At 39.2% G+C, this 25,237-nt stretch overlaps 1 protein-coding gene across 2 annotated transcripts in view; it reads right to left on the bottom strand.

Annotated features, from left to right (window-relative positions):
- HMCN1 (hemicentin 1) overlaps positions 1 to 22,000 on the bottom strand; it is a 482,021-nt gene extending 460,021 nt beyond the window's left edge. For both annotated transcript variants that reach the window (XM_035010675.1, XM_035010676.1), the window contains exon 1: positions 21,381 to 22,000. In XM_035010675.1, the coding sequence (XP_034866566.1) occupies positions 21,381 to 21,648 (268 nt within the window). In that variant the 5' untranslated portion in view covers positions 21,649 to 22,000. The remainder of the gene's footprint in view (positions 1 to 21,380) is intronic.
- Between the last annotated feature and the right edge of the window lie 3,237 nt (positions 22,001 to 25,237).

Genomic DNA, 25,237 nt, shown 5'->3' with positions numbered 1-25,237 from the left:
TACAAGGGTTATCCAGCCTCATGAAAAGTGTTCCCTTTTTTCCTATTGCCAGGAAGTAGTTCTGTAAAATTGTTATTTTTCCTTGAATACTTAGTAAAGCTCTCCTGAGAAATCATCTAGGCCTAGAGTTTTCTTTGTAGGCAAATATTTTACTATGAAGAAAATCTTTTTTTTTTTTTAAGTGGGAGAAATCTGTACATGGGAAAAAATAGAGAGTCAAGGAAAAGCATTAAGATATGAGAAGTGGCAGACTAAGCTGACATGGAAGGCATTCCCCCTACAAAACAGGAATGCTGGATAAAATACAAAGTTTCCTTTTTAATATAAGAGCCAAACTCAAATGATAAAAATAATGAGATATCTTCCAGTTACCTAAAATAAAAAGGAAACTCAAACCAAAATTAAACTTCTATTGTTACATGGCAGCAAAAGAGGGTATCAGATCCTGATATAGGGCTTGGCTGCTAAAATTTTAATGTCATGTAGGTACAGTTTTCTTGGTATCAGCCTCTTTTGGATCAGAGAATTACAACAGAGTACCCTGCTTAAAGCTCAGCCCTATCAGTGAAACAGAGATCAGGAAATTCCTCCCACTTATCTAGAAAATTGGCAAGAAAACTTGCCATCTATCCAGGTCTCTAATGGGGGAGAATAAATCTCCTGAGAGAAACTTAAATCCTAAACCAGAAACCTATAAGGGCTAGTAGGAGTTGTACTAGATCTATGGTACAAGAATCCAAAGCCAAAAAAAATTAGCCCACAAACTAACTTTAGGACCGCAACAAAAGCCAATGAAAACCTCTCTGTAAACACCAGTAGTGCACAATCCAGGGTACACTAGACTCCCTGCTAAAGATGCATTCACAGTCAACAATTAGCAACCACACAAGGAAACAAACCACAATGAGGGAGAGTCAAGTACACCAAATACTTGGGAGAACTTGTGCCACTCTAAGAGGTAGAAATAATACAACAATATTAAAGAGACTATAATATTGAAGAGCATATGATACAAAATAAAATAGGCAGATTTGAAAAAGAACCAAATGAAACTTCTGGAAATAAAAAACTATGGTTATTGAAAATGAAAACTCAATGGATGACTTCAAGAATGGATTAAATAGAGCTGAAGTGAACTGTACACAAAATTTGAGGAAATCACCAAGAATGCACCAAAGAGAGAAAAAGAAATGGAAAATATGAAAGAAAGATAAAGAGCCTTGGTGAATAGAATGAAAAGATCAAAAGTACACTCAATAGGATTTTATAAAGAGGACAGTACAGAATAAAGAGAGGAAATATTGGAAAGATAGAATTATCCAAAATTGGATATAAACTTAAGTCCTCAGGTTAGAAAGGCAAACCAGGTTTCAAGCAGAAAAAACAAAATCAAATCCATGCTTAGACACTAAATAAGGAACTGCAGAAACAGAAAAGCAAAGAGATCATCTTAAAATAACCAGAAAGAAAAGACAGCTTAACTAAAAAGGAATGAAAAACTGACAGAAGACTTCTCATCAACAACAAAAGAAGTCAGAAAACAATAAAAGAATATCTTCAATGGGCTAAGTTAGATACAAAATTCTATACTAACTGACCTAGTAATCACAAATTAAGATGCTATACATAAATTCTAAAAAAAAAAAAAAAGACCTAAAGAATTTCCTACTGTTGAAGGAAGTCATGGAGAGCAGGTGACTACAGGTTGAAATGCAAGGTGGAGGCTTTTCACCTTTTCCCTGTCCTGGTAATGTACATTTGGCCCACTGTTCCTGCATGAAGAGCTACTTCAAAGATGAAGCCTTGAGAGAATAATGTGTTATTGAGACCATCCAAACTGTATACATGACTGAACCCCATTAAGGCTTCTACATGAACTCTTAAGAATCTGGGGGCCAGGTGTAGAGAACTAAACATGCTGCTGCCCAAGACAAGTATCATAAGTTACCTTGGCTTATTAAACCTGCCACCTACCAATCTGGAGTGGCCTGCCTCTTTCTTTGGTCTTTCCTTGCTTGCTGTGTATGGGGGCTAGTTCAGAATTTTACTCAGGAAACTCCTGAGGCTGCAAACCAACACCCACTTATATATACAATTCCTGAAAACAACTACTAAAGAATGTAAAGAAAGTAAGAAAGAATGGGAAAAAACATGTAAGAATCCAAAATGGAGTGGGAAGCTAGAAGTAACAAGGAATAAAGAAATTAGTAAACAAGTCAAACCTATATAAACACTGACTATATAAACAAAAATGACTCATTGGGGTTTAAAAACAGGATGGATCTAATAAACCAGTTAATACTATGGAGGGTAGGCAGAAGATGATCAGAATAAAACATTTCAAGGCTTTTGTATTAACAGGAACATAGACACTGATTAACTTCATTAAGTCAACTAAATTAAGAGTAGTGGTGAAAAGAGAGAAATATAATCTATAGTTACCAAACTAATAGCATAATAATTCAATTTAATAGCAGGGAAAGGGGGGGCAGGATTAACAAAAATCACAGTAAATGGAAAACACAAAATAAGATAATAAAAATAAGTCAAAATATATAAATAATCACAATAAAAGTATAGGATTAAACTTGACTATTAAAATAGTTTAAAAATAAGAGAAGTATAAAAGATACATATCAAAAATACCAACCAAATATGGAACAGCATTATTAATACCAAGCAAAATGTATTTACAGGCAAAAGTATTAGAGATAAAGATGACCATATATTTAATGTTAAAATGGACAATTCACTAAGAACAGAACAATCCTGAGCCAGTTTACACCTAACAACATGTTCTTAAAAACAAAAACTAACTGGAGTTACAAGGAGAATTAACAAAACCACAATCACAATGGAAAACTTTAATATAACTTATTCAAAAACTGATAGATCAATTGGGCAATAACTAATAAAGAGATAGGATTTGTGAATAACATAATTAAGCCTGATCTTATGGACAAATATTGAAGGTTTGCACTCAACAATTAAAGAATTTCTTTTCAAGTACACATGGAACATTTACAAAAATTCATCCTTTCATTGAATAACTACGTATTAAGTGCCTTCTATATGTCAGGGAGCCTTCTTTGTTAGGCTCTGGGGAATTCAGTCATGAAAATTAAGTCTGGCCTCATGGAGTTTATACTGAGTGGAGGAGCTAGACCTCAAATAAATGGATTCACATCATCTCTGACGTCAAGCAGGACTAAGTCTATAAAAAGAAAAATAAAGCAGGTTGACAGGACAGAGTCATATGGGGAGCTATGTTAGATTGGTGGACAGGGAAGGCCTCTCTGAGGGGGAAACCTTGAGCCAAGAGCTTTATGAAGTCATGATATAAGTCAATCAAGATTCTGGGGAAAGAAGGAACAGCAAGAGCAATGGTTCTAGAGAGGGTGTGTGCCTGGCTTGTAAGAATTAATAAAGATGCCAATATGCTAAAAATGAAGTGAATAAGGAGTAGGTCAGAAAGGGGAGTAGGGAATAATACAAGCTGCTTTCATTTTAAAAGCTCCTCTGGCAGCTCTGGAGAGAATAACAAGGAGACCAGTTAAAGTGACTCAGTGTTTGGGGTTAATGTAGAACATGAAATCATCCATAATACCTGGCTTGCTAAAATGTAACACGGAGGCCGCTGGGGGCAGGGAAGGTTTTGGAGAAGGGCATAGGCCCCTGGAATGCCGAGGCTTGCGAGACCACTCTGCCAGGGGAATTGCCTTCCCCAAAGCTTTCTTAGCCCAAACAGCCACCGCCCTGTGATCTAAGAGATGTATGCCTTGTCCCCTAGGCTATGTTTAGCGGCTAGTAGAACAAGCAGATTAGCATATCCTGTCTTTCCAAACAGATCCTCCTAGTTCCACTAAGACCCCTTGTCACACATCCCATGCTTGAGAAAGAGTGATCAAGATTTATGATTATCCTGAAGAACCAATAAAGGCGAGAGTAAAGAACAGCAAAGGGTCTTCCTCTCTGAGCGTCAAATTGACCCCCTTGCCTTCTCCTCTCTTTCACAGCAAAGTTTGGAGTCATCTTTCATCCATTGGTACAGGGATTGCTGGCCATTCCCAGCAACTCGAGGTAGAGGGGATAAGTAGTGGTCAAACTAAGACTTGAAGACAGAGCCAAAAGAATTTGCAGAGTGACTGGATGTGGGGTTTAAAAGAGATGAGTCCAGGATGACTCCAAGGGTGTTGTCTGAAACAGCTGTGAGAAAATGGTAGCACCCTTGCTGAGTTGGGGAACACAGGAAAAGATGCATGTGGTGTGGGAAGGGGGTGCTAATAAATGTGAGATACCCCTGGGAGATGCCCCAGTGAACATTTAAGAAGGCAGTAGGTTCCTCCTGTTCCAATTCTGCATTAGTGTTGTCTGCCTGGCATCTCCGGGTATTTACTGTTGCAATTTCTCAAATTGTCATGGAGAAGAAAATGCTCAATCTGCTTCCTGTCATAGAATTAATTCTACACTCAATAATTCTACCCATCTAAAGGACTTTTCCAAGGAAAGTTAAGCTAACATTTGGTGAATACCTATTACTAAGTCCTTTCACAAATACCATCTCATTTAAACATAAATATTCCCCTTTGTGTTACGGTGGGTGAGACAATCGTGCACATCTATTCACAGCTCCACATCCAATGACAACATGTGGTAGTTTGAAATTGGCCCTGGCAGAATATTTACACCATGGAAATTGTCAAATGCTACAAATAAGGACCCCTCCCCACTCCCAGAGCCAGAGCCAGTGGTTTACCATTTAACAGCACACTAGTGATTACATCCTTATTTTAGACAGAAGGAAACAGGTTCTAAGAGGTCAAAGGACCTGTCCAGTTACAAAGCCAGCACCCAGGTGTTTTGACTCTATGTCAAGTGTTACTTCCTTTGAAAACTCCTCTTGAGTCCTGACTTTATGTCAGGCTTCATACCAAATGTTTTAGTGCATTTTCCTCTCTAATTCTCACAACTTGACAAGGAAGTATGACTGTTACTCTCACTTTAATGGTAAGGAGACTAAGGCTTTGAGAACTTAGTAACTTAACTAATAATCAAACACTGGTCTATTTGATTTTAGAATCCATTCACTCAAAAGCTATAAATTCTGTCTAACTCTACCAGATTTTACTTTGTCAAGATAAATCAAGTCAATAGTTGGGGTGCCTGGGTGGCTCAGTCGTTAAGCATCTGCCTTCGGCTCAGGTCATGATCCCAGGGTCCTGGGATCGAGCCCTGCATCGGGCTCCCTGGTCTACAGGAGGCCTGCTTCTCCCTCTCCCACTCTCCCTGCTGTGTTCCCTCTCTCGCTGTGTCTCTCTGTCAAACAAATAAATAAAATCTTTAAAAAAAAAAAGATAAGTCAATTGTTAATTTCTTTTATAATGTAGAAGAAGAAGAAAAGCAGTGAAGTTATCAAAGGCATAAATTAAGTCCATAAAACATACAATAAATGTAAAAGGGGACGTCAATATTGAATGACACTTTTCCAGTAATCCAGGAAAATTCCTTGGAAGAGGTAAAATTTTGAAGAATCTTTTAATTAGACAAACAGAAATGTTTGGCACACAGGGAGACATTCCAACATAGGGTGTGGCTTAGGAGAAAACTTAAAGGCAAAAGTGTGATCATCTGATCCAGGGGGTGTTGAACACGTTCACCTAAGAAGAGCAGAGAAGACCCTCTGGGGAATACGAAACAATAGAAATGAGGTTTTCTGTGTGCTCTGGCAAAGGGCTTTGAAGTAAAAATAAGAATTCAACAAAAAACAAAACAGATTTCACTTTGAATCTTAAAAATTGATATTCCAGATGCTACAATATCTTTTAGAATTTTGTTCTCTACTGCTTCATGAAATAACGTGTTGTCTCGACCTTCTACCTGGTTAAAAAAATTAAAGAACAAGAGCCATCTCATAAATTTATTTCTTTCCATCACCCATAAGTCTCATTTAACCAGCCTCCCCCGGTCAGATCTTGGCAAGAACAGCTACCACTGCCCTGAGGCATTTTCAGTGGTAATCAGTCCTTCCAGCCAGAGAACTTCAAGGGACTCCTCCCACCTGCTATAAAACAGTGCTTAAAGGTAAGCTCTTAGAGATCTGGTGCTGTGGAAAAATTGCTCCAATTAGTGCCTTTGAAGTTTCCAAGAAAAGAAACCTAGAGGTATACAAACTTAAAATACTTTGGAACCCACACATAATCCTCAGAATTCCTAGCTCCTATATAATTTTCCCCGTTTCAAAATTAAATGTCTCAACATCTCCAAAAAAAACCCAATAAAACTTAATTAAATGTTTTCAGAGTAAATGATCTCAAGTATTAAATGATTTAAGAGTAAATTGCAGAGACTTTTTTTAAAAAAATTCAAATTATTTTAAGGATTTAAACAGCACCCCAACATATTAATGCCCCTCTCCATAATTCCCAAGGAGAACCCCATTCCTATCCAAAAAGAGATCAGAGCTTAGAATCCATGATACTCCCTGATACACTTATCAGAAATTTCTAGAACAAACTGACTCGTATGAGTTAAGGACTTTTGTTTTCTTAATGTTAATTACTGAGTTGTCTCAGTATGGGTTGAGTTGTGTCCCAGCAAAATTCATGTTAAAGTCCTATTCCCTAGCACCTCAGAATGTGACCTTATTTGGAAATAAGGTTATAAAAGATGTAGTTAGTTAAGATGAGATCATATAGGAGTAGGGTGGGCCAATAATCCAATATGATGTCCTTATAAAAAAGGGAAATTTCACACAGGGAGACCACCCTGTGAACATGAAGGCAGAGATCAGTGCATCTATAAGCCAAGGAACACCAAAGATTGCCAGCAAAGCACCAGAAGCTAGGGAGGCATGGAACAGATTCTCTCTCACAGCCCTCAGAAGGAAACAACCCTGCCAACACCTTGATTTCAGACTTCCAGCCTCCAGAACCTTGAGACAATAAATTTCTGTTGTTTTAGCCACCCAATTTGTGGTACTTTGTTATTGCAGCCTTAGCAGACTAACACAGTGGTCCCTTTGCCACGCTTTCTTGGGCAAACTCCCTCAATCTCATACATTTCTCAAAATAAAAGAAGGTGGCAAAAAAATAATTTATCGAAAGCTATTCTTTTTCAGGAGATTTTGTACATTTGTGAGAGTTCGTATCACATAAGCCTCAGTTGTCTCATATGTAAAATAAAGATAACATCTATCACTCAAGAGTTTTTGTGAGCCTTAAATGAGATAAAGCATGCAATGTATCTAGTTCGGTGTCTGGTCCATAGTCATGACTCAAAAAAATAAAATGGTGGCTGTTCTTATTAGAAATAAAAGTTATGGGGCGCCTGGGTGGCTCAGTTGGTCAAGCGTCTGCCTTCAGCTCAGGTCATGATCCCGGGGTCCTGGGATCAAACCCTGCATCGGGCTCCCTGCTCCGCCGGAAGCCTGCTTCTCCCTCTCCCATTCCCCCTGCTTGTGTTCCCTCTCACGCTGTCTCTCTCTGTGTCAATTAAATAAATAAATAAAATCTTTTCATAATAAAAAAAAAGAAATAAAAGTTATGCTACTATGCCTGTGTCAATAAGACGTGTGAGATGAGATGTTTCATCAGGAGTCCCTACCAGCCACACTGCCCTCAGAGTTGCCAACAGCTAACTTCATTAGGCTCCGACTCTCCCAGGCCCTGACCTGGTATCTTAAATTTATATACAAGCCTTGGTTAGACTTTGCAACTAGCGTATCCACCCTGCTTTATGTCACAATTGTCTGTGGTTTCTGCCCCAAATGCAAACAATTCTTCTCACTTACTCTGTTTCCTCTCTTGACCCATTCATTCACTATCCCATGCCTTCACAAATCCCATAACCTCCCAACTCATCTTCCCACACAGCTCTCCATCTACCTCCCACTTTAGCTGAAACAGAGTTGTCTTTGGATGGCACCACCTCCCCGACAGTCCTCCCTAGCGGGGTCTACTCATTCTCCGAAACCTCAGATACACCAGGGACAGGAGATGGGTGCAGACCCATTCCCAGTCCATTATTTCTCTACTTTCAGAGAAAACACCTGCCATTTTGGGGTGCATACCACCTATGACACCCTCTAACCCTCCTCTAACCTGGAGACTACTCAATAATTCTTATTAAACAAAAATTTGATGCCTGACTTACTATCATCCTCACCATTTTAAGCGCTATTATTATCTGGGTTACTTTAACAACCACCTTCAACTCTGCAGACTCAAGTTCTTTGATCTCAGTCCCACAGTCTTCATTCTAGTCAAACTTCCTTTGCTATGCAAGCTATGATCAATCACTCTGGCTATTCTTAGCAATGACCTCAGCTTCCTTGTCATATTGTCCTTCACAGCATAATCTCAACTTTTGTCAGTCCAATATATCCAGATCTGACTCTATGCTCTGTCACTTCAGTCTTTCTCTTATCAATATCCTTCTCAACCATATCCTATTTCTTTAGTGACATCTGCTCAACAAAATCCCAGTCCTGGATCAACCAGTGGTCAACCTCAGCAGTTATGCCCAAACTGCTGAGAGCTGCTAAAGAAATCACATAGCTAGGCAGTGTACAAGCATTATAAATTCATCTTCTGAACCACAACTCATCCTGAGAAACAATCTATATGTCCCTATAGTCACCTTCTACCTCCAAAATTCCATTATTCTTCTAAAATCCTTTATTTATCCTCTGCCATTTCCCTCCTCTCATCAAATGACTATCTGTTCTATTTCTTTGAGTGAAGAGTCCATCGGACAAGAAGTGACCTAAGATCCTGCATCCGTACCTACCAGCGCATCCATGACCATGCCTGTCTGTGATCTGTTTCTCTTCTATCACACTAAAGAACTGAAGGTCTTCTCCTACCAACAACCAATCCCACTACTTTGAATCCCATCTCCTCTTGCTTCCTCAAAGTCCTGGTTTCATAAGTTACCTGTTCTCTCTGACATTTTCCATCTCTTCTACTCTATTGACTCTTTTCCAGCAGTACTTAAGCATTTTCTCCTTTCTCCCCTCTAAAAAAAAAAAAAGTTATTTTTCAAAGCTAAGCCCCAATAACTAATATTTACTGTGTGCAAAGGGTTGTGCTAAGTTTGAGACATCTATTATTTCAATCCTCACATTCTCACAATTCCTAGTTACTGAAACTGAAGCACAAAGAAGTTAAAATCATACAACAAGTAATTGATGGAGCCAAGCATCAGATTCCACAGCCCATGCTTTTAACCACAATGTTAGTTTTCACGAAATAGACTGCATTTGCTAGCACCATTTTCTTACCCATTTCAGCCTCATGGCTCCATAACCCCAATGAACTGTCCACTTCAACCTGTCAGTTTAGCCTTTATTTTCTGTAACCTTATAAATGGACAGAATTAGCAACCTCTCCTGCTTAAAACTAATTACCTCTTAGATTTCCAAATGCTGTCCACTCAAGTTTCTCTTCCTATTTTCCTGGACTCTCTTTTCCAGAATCCTTTATGAACTTGCCTTTTTCTGTCTTTTAAATGTTTGTGTTCTCCATAGTTCTACCCTGTCTTCTTTCTTTTCTCAGTGTACATACTCTCCTTGGATGATCTCATTTATTCCAATGGCTTCAGCTGTCATCTATATAAGTTTCAAGTGGACAGAACAGCTACTTGGCACTATTCATACTAATACTGACACTTGGAGATGCTTGAGGAATGATACCTGGAGACAGACAGGCCACCCAAACAGACCCACACAGGGAGACATTTACTTTGTTAAATTCACTACCAACCAAGGTCTGGCTCCTCAGACTTACAAACTCAAAAACTTGAACTTGACACTGTCAGAATATTTTAAACAATAAAAACTGATGCATAAAACTGGTATGCCAAAATATGAGTTACCAGCGAAGAATACAACTGTCTAGAGAATCTGATGTATGTGCAAGTCTGACCAGAGCATTCTCTCCCCATAAGGAAAGTGCATTAGGTTAAATTATCAGGAGGCTGTTCAGTGAGCATGCAATCAAAACAAGGAGAGTTAATAGTATGATCCAAATATGTAATGACATCATTACATATTTATAAAGATAAACAGTCTATTGCCACAGTTAGAATGTTACTGATGGGTGGACTGGTTATTTAAGTGTAGAATGAACTAACATCCTGAACCCTAGATAGAACTTGGCAAAAAACCCAAACAATCCAATTAAAAGCTGGGCAGAGGATCTGAATAGACATCTTTCCAAAGAACACATACAGATGACCAACAGGTATATGAAAATATGCTCAACATCATAGTAATCAGGAAAAGGCAAACCAAAACCACATGAGATATCATCTCACACCTGTTAGAATGGCTATTATCAAAAAGACAAGAAATATCAAATGTTGGCAAAGATGTGGAGAAAAGGGAACCCTTGTGCACTGTTGATAGGAATGTAAATCGGTGCAGCCCCTAAGGAAAACAGTATGGAGGTTCCTCAAAAAATTAAAAATAGAGCAACCATAATATTCGGCAATACCACAAGGGTATCTATCTGAAGAAAACAAAAACACTACTTCAAAAAGATACATGGACACCCATGTTCATTGCAGCATTATTTGTAATAATCAAGATATGTAAACAACCTAAATATCCATCAATGGATGAGTAGATAATGTGGTATATATACAATGAAACATTATTCAGCCATAAGAAAGAAGGAAATCCTGCCAGTTGCGACAACATGGTTAGACCTAGAGGGTATGATGTTAAGTGAAATTGGTCAGACAAAGAAAGACAAATACTGTATGATCTCACTTATATGTGGAAAACAAAACCAAGCTCATAGATATAGAAAACAAATTGGTGGTTGCCAAATGGGGGTTGCGGAGGGTGTCAAATGGGTGAAGGGGTCAAAAAGTACAAACTTCCAGTAATAAAATAAGTCAATCATGAGAATATAGTGTACAGCATGGTGACTAGAGTCAACACTGTATTGCATATTTAAAAGTTGCTGAGAAGTAAATCTTAAAAGTACTCATCACAAGAAAACAAATTTTTATAACTATGTATGGTGACAGATGTTCACTAGATTTATTGTGGTGATCATTTCACAATATACACAAATAACAAATCATTATGTTGTACACCTGAATTCAATATGTTACATGTCAATTATACCTCAATTAAAATAAAGAACTTGGTTGTACAATGACTTAGCTGTTTCTGTGACTCTCATTTTCATTGTTGACCCCCCCATACTTTTGGTTGATACTTTATTTTAGTCAACTTAATGTATAAGGAGCTTATTATCAAGACTACTGGCCTGAGAGTAACGGTATCTCTTAAAGTTAACTTTACATACATTTTCTCTTCAATTGTTGCCAATTTCATATTTTAACCTAAGCAGGAATTCATATTTCCCTTTTTCACATATTCTAAGGGCCAAGTCCAGTCCGTTGGACTTTGCTAATAGCTCAGAAATCTATAACCTTCTTCCTTAATCCAAGTCACCTCAATATTTCCCCCCTGAATTACTGTGATTGCCTCAGATTTCAGCTCTCAGCTCTCAGCTCTCAGGATGCCTTGTTCCAATCCATCCAAGAGACAGAGATCTAAAATGAAAACCCAATTATGTCACTCCTCACTTATAATCCTTCCAAGCTCCTGATAGCTTTCAGGATGAAATCCAAACTCCTTAATATTTTGATTAAACTACTTTTACTCATGCACTATGTTCAGGTTTTAGCTCAGGCTATACTTCCAGAAACACTTTAGGGTCCATCACCTTTTGAATTCTGAATCAGGGGCACTGCTCTGGGCTCACACAGCCCCCTGTGTTTCTTTCCACTATAAAATGTATTGTAGTATATAATATTGCTATTACTCTTGCTCTTCTCCCCAGAGACTATTAACTTCTTCTAAGTTATGCCTCATTATTTTTGGATCAAAAGTACCTACCACAGTACTTGACAAATAGTAAGAAGTCTATTATTGACTGATGAGTAAGTGAATAAATGAATGAATCAATGAATATGATGCCTTATCTTTGGATTTTTAAATTCTCTTGCTGGTTTCCCAATTATAAAGCAGTGGTCAAGGGCTCAAGGGACCAGTGCAGCAAAGAGCTCATGCTTCTCAAGCAGTGAATGTTATTAGAATAGTACTACATTTGAACTTGTTTGAATTGCCCTTTGCCCAGAGGTTAATAGCCACATTATCAAGGGGATATTTTTCTATTTAATTTTTTAGTCTTATTGTATAAATATTCTACTATTTTTCTTAATAATTGGCTCCTCTGCAGCACCCATTCAATCTTTATTGACAAATGTGAGTCATTCAGTAAGAGCAACACCACTGATTCTATACCACTTTTAAGGGATTTTCATATATACTGTCTTATTTAACTGTAGTATCACTCAAGTAGGGAAAGTTGATATGATTTCACCTTACATTTGACATAAGTCCAGTTTTAAATTTTTCCTATTCTCCATAGAGATGGGAATCCTCATGGAGATTTATCAGAAAAAATAAAACCAAGGTTGAGTGAAAATCCCTGTAGACTTCTGAGAACTACCTATAATGTGAATCTTTTATTTACAGTGATCCTTAGAAATTAATTTATTTGTTGTGACACTTTTGCAGCCAGTTTAGTAAAAAATAGAAGGTAATTCAGCTGAGCCATTCCAGACTGCATAGAAATCCACCCTTCCCCAAATTCACCTGCTATACAAACATTCAATGACTACCCAAAGACTCAGGCACTACCTGGATCACAATGATACCTCCAAATCATACTCAGTGTTAGATGGGACGTATGTATCACCAAAAAGGCTGAATTAGTAAATCATTATGTTGTTTATTTTTGTTCTTCTGATTGTTATGATTTAAAAAGAAAAGTTGCATGGGGTGCCTGGGTGGCTCAGTTGGTTAAGCGTCTGCCTTCGGCTCAGGTCATGATCCCAGGGTCCTAGAATCAAGCCCCACATCAGGCTCCCTTCTCAGCAGGGATTCTGCTTCTCCCTCTCTTTCTGCCCCACCCCCTGCTCATGCACTCTCTCTCTCTGTGTCAAATAAATAAATAAAATCTTTTTTTAATTTAAAATCACTTTAATAACATATAGTGTTTTATTATTTTCAGAGGTAGATTTTAGTGATTCACCAGTTGCATATAACACCCAGTGCTCATTTCATCAAGTGCCCTCCTTAATGCCCATCATCCAGTTACCCCATCCCCCCACCCACCTCCCCTCCAGCAACCCTCAATTTGTTTCCCATAGTTGAGTCTCATGGTTTGTCGCCCTCTCTGATTACATCTTATTTTATTTTTCCTTCCCTTCCCCTATGTTTATCTGTTTTGTTTCTTAAATTCCACATATAAGTGAAATCATATATTTGTCTTTCTCTGACGGACTTATTTCGTTTAGCATAATACCCTCTAGTTCCATCCACTTCATTGCAAATAGCAAGCTCTCATTCTTTTTGATGGCTGATAAATATTCCATTATTTATATACATAAAATGTGTGTATATACACACACACACCACATCTTCTTATCTTCTTTATCCATTCATCTGTCAATGGGCATCTGGGTTCTTTCTGTACTTTGGCAACTGTGGACATTGCTGCTATAAACACTGGGGTGCATATGCCCCTTTGAATCACTATGTTTATGTCCTTTGGATAAATACCTAGTAGTGCAATTGCTGGGTCATAGGGTAGCTCTATTTTTAACTTTTTGAGGAATCTCCATAAATAAATAAAATCTTTAAAAAATAGAAAGTAAAGTCACAGAAATGAAAGGCAAAGATTAAAATGCCCAGAGAAATCACTGGTTCTTGTTTCCAGCATTCATTCATTCATTCATTCATCACTCATGAAACATTTTTTATGTGTCTACTGTGTTCCAGGCCTGTGAGATAAGTGGGGCAGTCCCTGCCCAAGGAGATTAATGTCTAGTCAAAGAAAAAGGTAGGTAAGCAGAATTATAAAGACCACTGAGAATGGGTACTGTTTGCTTGACCAGAGACAAACCATAAGCAAAACCAAATTCTGACTTACCAACAATCAATCAGAAGGGTGCTCTTCAACTTAACAGCAACAACAAAAACGAAAACAAAAACCCCACCATTCTGTGGGAGTCAGAAGGATTTGGTTAAATAGAAACATCCCTAACACATTTAACATATTTGATTTATCAAAATTTGGTCCTAATATTTTGGGAGAAAGTTTTCATTGTACATAGAAAAACACCTCTAGATACCCTCATAAAACATCCAGTGACATAGTTGTACTCTCTCAGGTTAAAATATTCTATCATCCTAGGAAAGAGAGTTATCATTGTCCAAACAAAATCTCTCACTCTTAAATGTTAGTTCATTGCCTTTGGTTGGATTTCTCTTGGACTTTAAAGACCAATCCTTTTCCTCATGAAAATCCTTCTTCCTGTAGAATATGCTAGAAGCAAAAGGAGACTAATAGCTTTGTAGTTCTTTTTCCTCTACATACTGGAACTCAAAATATTTCAATTTGAAGTTTAGTTCATATAAATTTGTTTTCAAAGTCTAAATGTGCAATATTTTCTTTGTAAAAATCTTTCTATTCATTATGGCTTCCAGTGATTTTGTTATTGCTCAGAAAAATATTCTAAGAGAATCTTTTCATAAAAGTCCTAGAGTGCTTTCTTAACACCTTGTAGGTCTTGCAGAAAGAAATATACAAAGTCACTGAGGGCTCACAGGTTTTATTACAATGAAACTCTTTAAGTACAGAGAAAGTAAGCTGATATTTCTCCCAATGAATCAAGTCCTTGCTACTCTGAATTCCTTTGCAGTCACTTATCTTTCACCATATTACAGTCATTAAAAATCACAAACTTTAATAACCTACCAAGGCACTAATTTTATAAATAGAGAAACAGAAGTCTGTCGAGGTTGAATGATTTGCTCAAATGACAGAATAAGGAAAATAACACAAATCTTCAGTTCCAAATTGGATGTTCTTTCTAATACGTTGAATTTGCACTTTGTAAAATACTGGTTGAATCATTTATCAAAACTAATTTCAATTTTCGCTTCATGAACAAAGTAACCATTCCAGTAGTTGGAAACAATATAATTCCAAAGATTTCCAATTATTTTTCTCCCATTCTCTTCTGAATTCTCTCCAAACAGCCTTTCACTCCCATCACTACATTTCACTATGGTTGTTGAGTCACCAATGACTCCCATATTGCTAAATTGACTAGCCAATTCTCTAGCCTCCTCTTAATTAACCAATTAGTGCTTCTTCCTGAAAATACTTTCCTCTCTTGACTTTTAGGATAATGTACTCTTCTTTTCCCTCCCTGACTTCAATTTCTTAGGCTACTTTGCTGGTTCATCCTCATCTCTCTGACTGCTAACAATTGCTGTCCCAGGGCTGGGTCCTCAGACCTTTACTATTCTTCAAGTAATCAGTCCCTCAGTGGCTCATCTAGACTCACGGCCCTGAATATCTATATGTATACCTTTGGATCCCAAATTTATATCTCTGACCCAGACCTCTTCTCTTGAACCTTAATTTCATATGTCCAACTGCCTTCTTAATATCTCCACTTGGGTACCAAAAAACATCTCAAACTTAACCATATCCAAAAATTAAAGCCTCATCCTCCCAAACATTTTCTCAAACCTGCTTCTTGCTCATTCTTCTCCATCTCAGTAAATGGCTATGCTATGCTTCCATTTAATCAAGACAAATCCTTAGCATCAGCCTTGTCTTCTTTTTCCTCACACATCATTAAATCTTTATGGTTTAATCTTCAAAATATATACAGAATCCAACTCTCTCCCCAAACTTCCACAGCTACCAAATTCACCCACGATATACCATCCTCTTGTGCCTGAATGATAGTCTCCTATCTTCCCTGTTTCTGCCCTTGCTCTCCTTTATTTTCAAACAGTAGAATGATTTACATGTATGCATAAGTCACATCCTGTCACTACTCTGTTCAAAACTCTAAAATGGCTCTGCATCTCACTTAGAGAAAAGCCAAAGTCACAGTGGCTTATGAGCCCTTTCATGGTGTGCCCCACCATGTTTCTCATCTCACCTCCTAACTTCTCCCTATCCCCCACTGTGCTCTGGATACACTGGTCTTTTCGTGGTTCCTTGAACATGTCAGGATGCTCTTGCCATGTTCAGAACACTTCATTTATTGTTCCTCTACCTGCAAAAGTCTTTCCTCAGATATCCTCATTGCTTCCTCCCTCGTCTCCTTCAAGTCTTTGTTCAAATGTGACCTCTTCAATTGGGAGCTTCTCTGACCACCACATTTTAAATATCAACACACTCAACTCACTTCAAACTCCTCATGCTCTTTTTCTGCTTTTATTTTCTCCAGACCAATTACCACCAACAAACATATCATATATATTTTAATTATTTTCCTCATTGCCGGTGGCCTCTGCCAGTAGAATATAAGCTCTATGAGAGCAGAAGCATTTGTCTGTTTTATTCAGACAACTGTATGCCCAGTGTCTGAAGCGATGAGACTGAGACATAATAGGTGAGTGAGTGAATGAATGAATGAATGAATGAATGAATGAATGAATGAAGACAGATAAAAGATACCCTGGGGAAAAACCAGAGACATAATGAAAGAGAATTTTTCTTTACATGAAGAGACTCATTTATCCACACTGCCCCATTCTCTTTCTTCTGTCTCTAGTACCTGTCTTACAGAGAGAATTGGAAGACTGATGATAAAAGGAGCTGTTATTAGAGGAAAACCATCAGCCCTCCTCAGAAAGTTGTGTGCTAAGAAAGAAACAAATTTTGAGTGTCGTAAAAAGCACAGCAAAAATTAAAATGTAAGAATCAACAAGTTCAATAATAAACTAGTGGTGATGAGATGTGAAGGAATCAGAACCCTCACACACTGCTGGTGGGAATGGAACATGGTATAAATGCTCTGGAAAACAGTCTGGCAGTTCCTCAAACAATTCAACATAGAGTTACTATGATCCAGGAATTCCACTCCTAGGTACGTACCCAAGAGAAATGAAAACATACGTTCTTCTGTATTGTGAGCACTCAATGTCAATGTGGGGATGGGGAGGTTTCCTCACATCACAACAAGCTATTCTCAGACACCACCAGATTCCACAGGGTAACGGTTCAGTTCTGCAAGACTGCCCACCCCACCCCCAGGCCAGCTACAAGTCCAGATTGTTACCTGTACCTCCAACCAACTGGCTATAAATCAGAGGCTCCCACGACCCCCTTCTTAATTTGATGAATTTGCTAGAGTGGCTCAAAAAACTCAGGGAACCCACTGACTCTCTAGATTATCAGTTTTTTATAAAAGGATATAACTCAGAAACAACCAGATGGAGAAGATGCATGAGGAAAGGTATGCGGAAAGGGGTGTGAAGCTTCCATGTCTTCTTTGAGAGTGCCATTCTCCCCAAATCTCATGTGAATGGCCCCAAAGCAATACAAACCCTGTCCTACTGGGTTTTTATGGAGGCTTCATTACATAGTCATGACTGATTAAATCACTGGCCACTGGCAAGTGATTCAACCTCCACCCCTCACTCCTCCCCAGAAGTCTGGGGTGGGACTGAAAATTCCAACCCTCTAATCACATGGTTGAATCTCCTGGCAACCAGCCTCTATCCTTAGGTGGGATCTAAAAAGTTACTCTATTAACATAACAAAAGGCAATTTTATGGCTCTCATCACTTAGGATATTACAAGGGTTTTAGGAGCTCTATGCAAGAAATGGGAATGAAGACCAAATATATATTTATTAATAAATTACAACATCACATATATCCACACAGAAACTAGTACATAAATGTTGATAGAAGCACTATTCATAATAGCCAAAACCCTAAGTAGCCATTATGGATTAATAGATAAGCAAAATGTGGTATACCCACACAATAGAATATCATTTAGCCATTAAAAGGAATAAAATCCTGACACATGCTATAACATGAATGAATCTTGAAAACATTATGTTTAAGTGAAAGAAGCCAGTCAAAAAAGACCACATATTATATGACTGCATTCAGATGCAAGGCCGGAACAGGAAAATCTACAGACAGAAAGTAAATTAGTGCTTGCTTAGCACTGGGAGGGTGATGATAGGGAGCTAAGGGACTGATAAGTAAAAGGCACAGGGTTTCTCTTGGAGGTGATGAGGATGTTCCAGACCGTGGTGATGGTTGCATGTACCTGTGAATAAACTAAAAACCACTGAATTACACATTTTAAATGAGTGATTATATAATAAGGGAATTATATCTCAGTGAAGCTGTTAAAAATTAATACACTAAATGTTATTACGGAAGTGAAAAACCCATCTTAACCACAGTCAGCATCAAAAGGTTGGCTTGACTTTTCATGATCCTCGTCCTCTCTGGTACTTCCTCCTACCATGGGTGTGTTCTGGGTCCTCCTGACACCGGCTTCTTTACATGCACATTTTCTGAATGACTTTTATCACTTCCTTGTTAAACTGTTTCACTTCTGCCTCACGTATGCCTGTGTTTTCTATGTATTTTAATTTTTACCTGTACCCACACACACACACCTTGAGCCAAACCGTAATGCAGAAGCCCAAAGCAATCGTGTACAAAGGCCTAAAGATTTTTGTCAAATGCCTTAGAGTATACCTCGGATCTTACCCAGCTTTGAAAAGCTGTAAGTAGTCAAGGTTATAATTATTGTATTAAAGTCCACCCATTATTTCTCTCGTCAGTTGTAGCACCCAATGGTAAGGATATGTGTTAGGAGCTATGAAAAACAACCACAAGTAAAACAGACAGCCATAAAATGTCATAGTCAGAAGTGAACTTAGGGGCGCTTGGGTGGCTCAGTTGTTAAGTGTCTGCCTTCCGCTCAGGTCATGGTCCCAGGGTCCTGGGATCGAGTCCCATATCGGGCTCTCTCCTCTGCGGGAAGCCTGCTCCTCCCTCTCCCACTCCCCCTTGCTTGTGTTCCCTCTCTCACTGTGTCTCTCTCTGTCAAATAAATAAATAAAATCTTTAAAAAAAAAAAAAAAAGAAGTGAACTTAGAGCTGCTCATATCCGATTCTCTCATTTTATAGTCAAGGAAACAAGTAAATTGACTTTTCTATTTTTTTTTTTTTAAAGATTTTATTTATTTATTTGACAGAGAGCGAGAGCAGGTACACAAGCGGGGGTAGTGGGAGAGGGAGAAGCAGGCTTCCCGCCGAGCAGGGAGCCTGATGTGGGACTCGGTCCCAGGACCCTGGGATCATGACCTGAGCCGAAGGCAGACGCTTAACGACTGAGCCACCCAGGCGCCCTAAATTGACTTTTCTAACGTCACTTAGTAAAACAGCCAATCCCCATTCAAGGCTCTTTCTGCCATTCCAGGCTGATCACCAATCAAAAGAACAAGAGAATCAAAAACTCTTAAATGATTACACACACCATACACCCACAAACACGCAAATGTCACACAAAGATAATATCATAATCCAGTAAAGTGAATTAGCAAACTAAATTAAAGGTTATTAGTATGTTTTAATTTCTATCTCCCTCTTTATCTTCAAAAATAGTTTAAATAGTCTTAGACAACATAAACACTTGGCCACTTCTCTGTACTTTGAATCACAATAACGCTAATTTTGTGGAATTATACATGCAATTAATTTTATGGAACCAATTTAATCATTTTCTCATATTACTTCTAAAAGCTATAGCATGCCAAGTACCACAGGAAAGTCAACTACAGCATACTTTCCCATTTGGTAACAACTGGAAAGTGGCACACCACAATACAATTTATTCCAATAATTTTTCATATCACATCAAAATATCATGGTGATCCAGTTTCCACTTATGACGGGAGGTGATTTTTGTGTTGTTTGCACCAACATCATTTTGTAAGAGTCTTTTGGAGTAAACTGTGATGTTAATTAGAGAAAACAATTTTTACTTTATTTTTTAGCCAACTTCAGCTATAGCCCCATAGAAAAAACATATTTAAGCTATTCCAAAACAGCGAAAGTCTTGAACTGCATCACAACTGGCATCTTGACATTTAATAAATCAAAACAACACATGAGGTGTCTTACTAAGACAGTAAAAACAGTAGAGGACCATTTAATTCTTTATTCAAATATGCAGACCATTTCGTGCTTAATCAATGTAGAAATACCTACCCTACTCTTCTATATGTCCCAGAAAAGTATGTTAGGTTCTTATTTTCATCATTTGAAGAACAACAACAACAAAACAATCCCAGAAAGTTCCTTTTCCCTCTAAATTTCTCCCCATGCTTTTTTTTTTTTTTTTTTTTAGAAAGCTGGAACCTGCCACATTTAAGACCTAGCAATAATGTGAACTCATATGTTTGTCAAAATGCACAAGGAAAGAATTTGAGGTTCTCAATATCAAGCTCCCATTGTGAAGAGGTTGTGTCAAGCAAGGTCTTCTAAGTGAAGAGAGAGACTTTCAAAGCAGGAAAAATGTGGGAGAACAGTGGGGGAGGACTTTTAAGAAACCACTGCTGTATTTCTTCAACCGGGCAGGGACTTGTGCTAATGAAACTCAGGTGGCTGTCAGACAGCGAGCCCCAGGGCGCCCCCCCCCCCCCCCGCAATGCTGCCCTTGGCAATGACAAGGAGGGCTCCTCTGAGCCTCACAGAAAGGTGCCACTTGAAATAGCAACTGAAAAAAGTAAATAGGATCATATTACCTCAGAGCAGCTGAAAGCCATGGCTTTGGGGGGAAAAGTACAGTTAATTTGCTTCAACTACCTTGAAAAGAGCACCGACAACCAAATTACATGCATTTCTATTGGATGAGACGTGGACAGAATGTTTCTACCCATCTGAGAACCGAAGTAATGATGACTTGGGGGCAAAGATGAATAGATTCAGTTAAGAAATGAATGGCCTCTCTCTTATTTTCATCCCTTCGGTTCCACCAGTAATTACAAGCTTCCTTGCGTCTCACACAACAGGTTTTTCCTCCCCCTCTCATGTGAGAGTTGTCCTGAGTGTGCTCTCGACCGGGATGGGAGCTCTCAGAGCAGCGCTGCTGGATACCCAGGTCCAAATCTGCCTTCATAATTAAGCATTCTTTAGCTCTGAAATTAAAAAGTCAATGAACTCCAGTTTCCACGTCCTTGCTCAGGACTCTGGGGTCTGGTTTTTTACTGCAATTCCACACTTCCAGGTTTGGGGGTCACTGCCCAAGCACCTACAAGACCTGAGGAGGAGCCGGGGAGCCAAGCCAGATGCCAAAGAGCAAGTCTTTGTTACAATGGTTTTCGGCTACACATTAAAAGAAAAAAAAAAAAAAACAGGTTTGGAAACTTCCTAACACTGAAATAATTTCGGAGCATAAGACATAAGGGAATCATGAGAAATAACAAACACAAAGAATAAATATTTCCCTTACCTGGATCATGGAAAGGCACCAAAGCGAAGTTGAAAAGTGGTCTCTTAGGTCTTTTCAAAGACGTCTCCAGGATTTTGGAAGCCCCTTCGATCACCTGAACTAAATCATCATACATGGAACCAGTCACATCAAACACAAAAGCCAAGGTGGAGGCCCCCTCGGGAATTTCCGCAGCCCCTGTCTCTGCGCGGGGGCTTGCATCTTGAGCTAGGGAAGAATAAAGAAGAGCAAACAGGAATACGGTGTGGACAATGTCCCAGGAAATCATTGTCTTGTCTTCCCCCTTTTTTTTTTTCCTCCTGGTCGCCTTAGCACGGTGCTTAGCCCTCCTTAACAACACGCGGGGGGCTTCCTCTCAGAGCAACTCATTAGGCTCTCGAAAGCTCTCTGAACTAGCAAAAGTTTGGAGGCGACAATCCGAGGGGGACGGGCACCAACCCCGCAGCCCTGCAGGGGCTGAGCGGGCGGAGATGCGGCAGCTTTTGTCTGGACGCAGCTTCCTCCGGGCCGGCTAGGTGCCCGCGGGCCGCGCGCGGCGTGTCGCGGAGAGCGGGCAGCGCGCCCGGCCCATGCCCCGGGGGCCGCTCCGAGCCCTGCGGCGCCGCGCCGAGTCCCGCCGCCCTCGCCGCCGCTCTCCGCCGCCGCTCTCCGCCGCGGCCGGCCACTCAGGCTCCCAACTCTCCACTGTGCGCCGCTCGCTCGCGAGCGCGGAGGGGAAGCCCGGCGCGGCCTCGCCTCCTGATTGGCCAGCGGCTGCCCCCCACCCTAGGCGCTGGAGCCCCCCTCCCGGAGGGCGACTTCTCTCTCCGCCGACGCTAGGGTCAGTTCGGTACCAGGGACGCGCTCCCGGTGTCCGCTCCGCTCCCGCCGGCGCTGCTCCTGACCTAAGAACTTCAGGGCGAACAATGGCTCTCAAGAATGTGCGGCCAAGTCCCAAACTTGAGGGGACACCACGCTAACTAGGACAAAGGGATTTTACTTTTCTCTTGGATGCAGTCCTGCTGCAGACACCGCTTTCCTAATCCGCCCCCCCCCCCCCCCCCGAAGCCAAGACGCCCCGGCCCAGCCTCCGGTCTCGCAGCCCACAACTCAGCCCAGCCGGGAGGGGGAGCTGGAAACGTGTCTCCCGGAGGCAGCCTCACTGTCACTCTTTGATCTCCTCAGGGACTGCGGAGGGAGGGAGGAGAGAGCTGGATGGGCCAGTCGCGGGAGGAAAAGGAAAGGGGCTGTTGAGGGAAATGAGAGGGACAGCAGGAACTGGGGAGCCACTGATTGTAGTTAGGAAAGACAGAAGGGAAGGCAGCTGGATGTGAAGACTGGATGAGGGTCCAGTGGAATGGATGAGGACAAAGAGTGCATACTGAAGAGAAAACTGATTTTTTTTTTAATTCCATCATCAAAATTCATGCTCCTGAGCAGTTTGAATCCTCCTCTTAGCATGGTGAGGCAGAATAATATCCCCATTTCACATTTCCTCCCATAGAACAACCATGTGCCAAGTCTCAGCCAAAGATCCATTAAAAAGGTGTTCCCCCTCCATGGCATTTTCTTGCCGATAAGTAAGGAAACCTCGCCCTGGAAAACATTACAAAGTTTTTCCATGTTGTAATTATTATATACATTTTAGAACTAATAACAGAGATAAGAAGGTAGGCAGAGAAAATCAACCACAAGCTAGAGAGTCTTTGCTTCATTTTAATAAAAACGTATTTCCTTGGTGGAAAAGGAGTTGCTGTCTGGATCCTGGCATTCTAAAGAGGGGCAAACGTGCATCTTGATCCATCCTCGTTTGTGTATTAGACCACCCATCTCTCACACACAGACGCAGCCTGAGGGAGAGCAAGCTCCCATCAGCATTTTATTGCCTGCAACTGTCTTCTTTTTTAGACCCAGCAGCGGTGGGACCTGAGTTTATGATACCTATAAGTCATGTCACTTAAAGGAAGCAGACAGGCCATTTGGGCTGAGTGGGAATATGAGAGGAGACTGGGAAAGTACTTCCTTTCCAAGTAGTATTTACAGAATGCTATTTGAGTAGCCTACTCCTTTGTTTATTTAAAAAGGATTGCATTCTAAGTCCTAGAGTTTTCACTGAGAGCTGAGCTGTTCCAGGTGTTCAAGGAAGGTCACAGAGCCTAGTGATGAAGAGTTCTGGGTCAGATACCCTGGGTTCAAAGCCCAGCGGTGACACCTTATAACTGTGTATCTCCTGCAATTTACCTAACTTGTAAATACTAAGTTACAGTTACCTAACTGTAAATACTAAGGATGATAGTACCTACCTAATAAGGATTAAGTGATCCATCTTGGTGAATGTTCCAGGAGCACTCAAAAAGAATGTTTGTTGTTGGGTGGAATGTTCTATAAATGTGAATTAAGTCAAGTTTTTGATAGCATTATTCCAGTTTTCTATATTCTTACTGGTTTCTGCCTATTCCATCAGTCAAAATCATAGACTATAATTTTCGGTTTGTCTATTTCCTCTTGTAGTTCTGGGAGTTTTGCTTCATGCATTTTGAAGCCCTATAATTAGATGCATAAACATTTAGAGTTATTATATTCTCTTAACTAACTGACACCTTTATCATTATGAAGTTATCTTCATTATCCCTGGTAATATTATTTGTTCTGAAATATATCTGGTGATAATAATATAGCCACTCCAGCTTTTTCAATTAGTATTAGCATGATATATCCTCTTCTATCCTGTCACTTTTACCCTATTTGTATCTTTATACTGGAAGTGTGTTTCTTGTAGTCACCATGCAATTCAGTCTCACTTTTTTTTTTTATGAAATCGAATAATCTCCACCTTTTAATTGGGCTATTTAGACCATTTACATTCAATGTGATTAGGTATATGGCTAGACTTAAATCTACCATCTTCAATTTCTTTTCTATTTGTTCCCTCTGTTCTTTGTTCTTTTCTACCTGCTTTATGCTTTCTTTGGGGTATATTGAATATTCTTTATGATTCTTTGTATCTCCATTGCTAGATTATTAGCTATAACTCTTTATTTCAGTGCTTGCTTCAGGGTTTATAGGAGATAAACTCAATCACAATATTCCTTCAAAGAATAACACTACTTCATGTATAGTAAAATAACTTTAGAATTGTATATTTCCATTACTCCCCTCACAACTTTTTTGCTATTGTCATCCATTTTATTTTACATTACTATATTTTAAACCCCACACTACATTGATTTTTTGTTGTTGTTTAAATAGACAATTGCTTTTTAAAGAGATCTAAATAATAAGAAAAAAGTTAATATACTTACTGAGATACTCACCATTTCTGGTATATTATTCACTTTTTTGTATAGATCCAGATTTACATGTGGTATCATTTTCCTTCTCCCTGAAGGACTTGTCTTAATATTTCCTGTAGTGTAGTTCTGCTGGTGAAAAAATCTTTCACTTTTGTGCATTTGAAAGTCTTTATTTACTTTTGATTTTGAAAGATTTTTTTTTTCTGGGTATTCTAAATGGACAGGTTTTCATTTTTCTTTCAGTACTTTAAAGATATTACTTCACTATCTTCTTGCTTTCCTTGTTCCCAGTAAGAAATCTCTATCATATTTACATTTGTTACTTTATATAAATATATCTATTTTTTCTCTGATGCATTTAAGAGTTTTCTTATTATCACTGATTTTAATCAGTTTGATTATGATTGTGCCTTGGTGTGGTTCCCCTCATTTTTCTTATACTTAGGGATTATCAAACTTCTCCTATATGTAAGTGTATGGTTTTCATCAAAACTGGAAATTTTTGGCTTTTATTTCTTCAAATAATGTCCTTTCCTGTGAGGACACCAATTCACATATATGAGGCCACCTGAAGTTGTTGCACAG

Source organism: Mirounga leonina, unplaced genomic scaffold (assembly GCF_011800145.1).
Source record: "Mirounga leonina isolate KUSES-001 unplaced genomic scaffold, KU_Mleo_1.0 Mir_154, whole genome shotgun sequence".
In the NCBI taxonomy this organism is placed as follows: domain Eukaryota; kingdom Metazoa; phylum Chordata; class Mammalia; order Carnivora; family Phocidae; genus Mirounga; species Mirounga leonina.
Note: the sequence above shows the minus strand (reverse complement) of the source record. Positions and strands in the feature narration are given on the sequence as shown.